Raw genomic sequence first — 4,219 nt, 5'->3', positions numbered from 1 at the left:
ACTATCTCCTTAATGTACAACTGGGCCAACTTGGCCATTGACATCCTCAAGTTCATCGCCAAAAAATGACCACTCTTGGTCAATCGATCCACTACCACCCAGATCGTATCATGCCCCCTAAAAGTCTGTGGCAAATGGGTCACAAAATCCATGGAGATGCTCCCATTTCCACACTGCTATCTCCAAGGGCTGTAGATTCCTACCGGGTCTCTGATGCTCCACCTTCGCCTTCTGACATGTCAAACAAGCGGATACAAATCGTTCAACATCCTTCTTCATTCCCTGCCACCAAAAGGATTCCTTGAGATCTTGATACATCTTAGTCATGCCAGGATGCAGACTAAGACGACTCCTGTGTCCTTCCTCCATAATTAACTTCTTCACCTCAGCATCATCAGGTATAGACACCCTTCCTCAGAACCTCAATATGCTATCATCACCCAAAGCAAAGTCCCTAACCTCATCTGACTCAAGCTATTCTTTGACTCTATTCAGACTGGCATCCAACGTCTGCCTCTCCCTAATCGAGCTCAAGAAGTCACTAGATATAGTCAGGGTACTACATCTAATGAACTCAAACCCTAACTCCACCTGTAGCTTCATATCTCAGAATTTCTCTAGTAGCTCCACCTCCTTAATCATGAGGTGTGCAGTATGCACTGTTTTCCTACTCAAGGCATCAACCACCACATTCGCCTTCCCCGGATGGTATAGCAGTTCAAAATCGTAGTCTTTCAGGAACTCCGTCCACCTCCTCTGTCTCATGTTCAGCTCCTTCTAATCAAACAGATATTTAAGGCTTTTGTGGTCACTGAACACGCGAAACTGAGCACCATAGAGATAGTGCCTCCAGATCTTCAAAGCGAACACTATGGCAGCCAACTCTAGGTCATGAGTGGGGTAGTTACGCTCATACACCTTAAGTTATCTGGAAGCATACGCCACTGCCTTCTTCTCTTGCATTAGCACGCAGCCCAACCCCAGGTGAGAAGCATCACAATAAACTTCAAAAGGTTCTCTAACATCGGGGATCACTAATATAGGAACATTCGTCAATCTCCGTTTAAGCTCCTCAAAACTCTCCTCACACTTGTCTGTCCAAGTGAAAGGTTGGTCCTTCCGTGTGAGTTGTGTCAGAGGCGCCACTAACTTGGAAAATCCCTCTATGAATCTCCAATAGTAGCCAGCTAGACCCACAAAGCTTCTTATCTCTGTTACTGACTTGGGACTTTCCCACTTTACCACTGCCTCAACTTTTGCTAGATCCATAGCTATACCTTGTGCAGATATCACATGCCCTAAAAATTGTACCTCGTCCATCCAGAACTCGCACTTAGACAACTTGGCATATAGTTGCTTCTCCCTCAAGACACTAAGCACCAACCTCAAGTGTTCTGCGTGTTCCTCCCGAGTCCTAGAATAGATAAGGATGTCGTCAATGAAGACAACAACAAACTTATCTAGAAACGGTATGAAGATCCTGTTCATATAGTCCATGAATACTGCCAGGGCATTGGTCACACCAAACGGCATCACCACGTACTCATAATGTCCATACCATGACCGGAAGTAAGTCTTCTATACGTCATCCGCCTTCACCAAAATCTGGTGGTATCCCGAATGTAAATATATCTTCGAGAACACCGATGACCCATGCAGCTGATCCATCAAGTCATCAATTCTCGGGAGGGGGTACTTATTCTTGATTGTCATCTTGTCCAACTGCCTGTAGTCCACACACAAACATGAACTCCTGTCCTTCTTCTTCACCAACAACACTGGTGCTCCCAAGGTGAGGTACTAGGTCGGATGAACTATTTCTTCATCAGCTCCTCAATCTGTTTCATGAGTTTCACCAACTTCGCTGGAGCCATACAGTATGAAGCCATCGATATCGGGCCGGTTCCTGGTACCAGATCGATAGAGAACTCCACCTCTCTGTGGGGAGGCAACCTTGGCACTTCCTCTAGGAATACATCCTCAAATTTTTGCACCACTGGTATGACGGACTTCATCTGTCCTCCTTCCACCTCTAGATGTGTGAAGATCACGAAGCACTGAGCACCACATTGCAACTCCTTCAGAACCCCTTGGGACGATAACAACTCAGGCTCCTTTGAGTCGGGAAATAACAATCTCTTTTCTCGGCAATCTATAAGAATGCAATTGGCAGAGAGCCAATCCATCCCCAAGATTACCTCCAACTCTTGTAGAGGCATGCAGATTAGGTTCACTTTGTACATGTGTTCCTCTACCTCCACTGAACACCTAGCACATAAGGACGACGTCCTGATCAAACCCGATGCCAGAGTAGACACCGCAAGCTCACACTACAGCTCGCACATTGGCATACCCAACCGTTCCACACATGCATTTGACACAGAGGAGTGTGTCGCTCCAGAATCATATAACACATAACATTTCATCCCATCTATCAAACAATAACCCATAACCAGGTTACCTGACCTTGCAGCCTCTGCTCCGGTCAAGGCATACACCCTGCCTGTCGCCTAAGGCTTGTTGCCTCTGTCCCTTCGCTGATGGTGGTGAGGAGTCTGAATTGGAGGGCGTGTCACTGCCCTAGCAAGGTTGGGGCAATCCTTCCCAAAGTGGCCTTTCTTGCCACAGTTGTTGCAGCGACGGTAACCCTCCATACGCGGGGATGCGTTCCTCAGATGGGGGCCTCCACATATATAACACTGTACTCTGCCCGACTAGAGAAGGAAACTCCTAGACCCCTGGGACTAATGGTGGGGTCTATCATATGGCCTCCTCTGCTCCTCATGCCTAGGTTTGGACCCAGATGGTCCACCAATCCTCTGTAGTTGTTGGGGCTGCTATGGGCGCTAGCCTTCTACCTCACGTTTCATCTTCTCCATCACTCTGACCTTCTCCACTAGAGCGGCAAAGTCCTTAACGGACAAGGGAGCCACCATCAAACAGATATCACCGTAGAGGCCATTCTCAAACTTACGACATCTCCATTCCTCATCAAGTGGCAGGGTGTAGAAGCGGCTGAGGTGCTTGAATCTCTCTGCATACTCTGCCACGGTCTTCTCCCTTGAGTCAACTGGAGGAATTCCACCTCCTTGGCGTACCAGATGCTGTCTAGAAAATACTCAGAGAGGAATCTCTCCCTGAAAGCCTCCCATGTCACCTGCTCATCTCTCTCCTCTAGGATGGATTTGGTGTTGATCCACCAATGCTTCGCATCCCCCGTGAGCATATACACAGAGAACGTCAGCCTGTTCTCCGCGGGGCACATCTTTGCATCACAGATGCGCTCCAGGTCCTTCAGCCATTGGTTCGCGACATCCGGACTACTCTTCCCATCAAACTTCACTGGGTGGTTGTTATGACTTTGACAAGTGTACCAAGTCGCGCAAGTAGTAACCAGTAAGACCGGGATATCGTTTCCCAAGAGACTCGTGTATACTAAATAATTGTGTAATTAGTGATTAATTTAAACTAATGAATATATTCAAGATTTGGGTTTTTATATGCAAGAAAGTTAATATTTCATAAACAATTAAAATTGAACTTGGATATTTGAAGACTCTAGAAAATGGTAAAGGCTGGAAATGCAATGGATTGATATTGTTGGAGTTAGACTTCACCTACTTCACTCTCATGTAAATTAAGCAATAAAACTCTTCTCCATTAATTACTAATGTCAACCCACAAGTTTACTCAAACTCTAATCCCTTAGTTGAATGAGCCTAGGTTTCCTTATTTAGAGTCAATTCCTTGAATCCTTAAATAAACAAACCCGCTTTACAAATTAGGGTTTAAGACAACTAATGAGTCAAGTTCCATTCCTAGATACAATTTCCATTAGGTATCTTGTTCCAATTCAAGGTTTCAAGAGATATTTTCCAATACCTAATGACCCAAATATCATGCAATGAATGGGTATAACAAAGCAAGCTTTAAATGCATAAACAAAGATACTAGAAATCAATGGAAGAAGCATATATATATTCAAACCATTCGAAAATACATAAGAGTTCAGTGGCTACATCTAACCCCAACAAAAATGGGTTTAGCTCTCCATTGTCATGGAGAGCTCAAGCTTACAAAATGGAAATGGAAGAGGGAGGAGACACAAAGAGGAAGATGGAGCTGTTCCCACAAGCCCTAGTAGACCTCCAAGCGCTCCAAGACGTGTTGTTCGAGCTCCAAAATGTCCAAGATCCTTTTCCCCTCGCGAAAACAGAAG

The 4,219-nt window shown here is 45.4% G+C and overlaps 1 protein-coding gene across 1 annotated transcript; it reads right to left on the bottom strand.

Annotated features, from left to right (window-relative positions):
* Positions 1 to 1,814: 1,814 nt before the first annotated feature.
* LOC146887104 (uncharacterized) lies at positions 1,815 to 3,265 on the bottom strand. The gene is made up of 4 exons (XM_085672028.1): positions 3,158 to 3,265; positions 2,859 to 3,104; positions 2,467 to 2,580; positions 1,815 to 2,330 (listed from the first exon to the last, which is right to left on the bottom strand). The coding sequence occupies exons 1-4, from the start codon at positions 3,263 to 3,265 to the stop codon at positions 1,815 to 1,817; spliced, it is 984 nt and encodes a 327-aa protein (XP_085528154.1).
* Positions 3,266 to 4,219: the final 954 nt, after the last annotated feature.

This window comes from Vigna unguiculata, chromosome 4, assembly GCF_037176805.1.
Source record: "Vigna unguiculata cultivar grain cowpea cultivar isolate G323 ecotype 2 chromosome 4, ASM3717680v1, whole genome shotgun sequence".
Classification (NCBI taxonomy): domain Eukaryota; kingdom Viridiplantae; phylum Streptophyta; class Magnoliopsida; order Fabales; family Fabaceae; genus Vigna; species Vigna unguiculata.
Note: the sequence above shows the minus strand (reverse complement) of the source record. Positions and strands in the feature narration are given on the sequence as shown.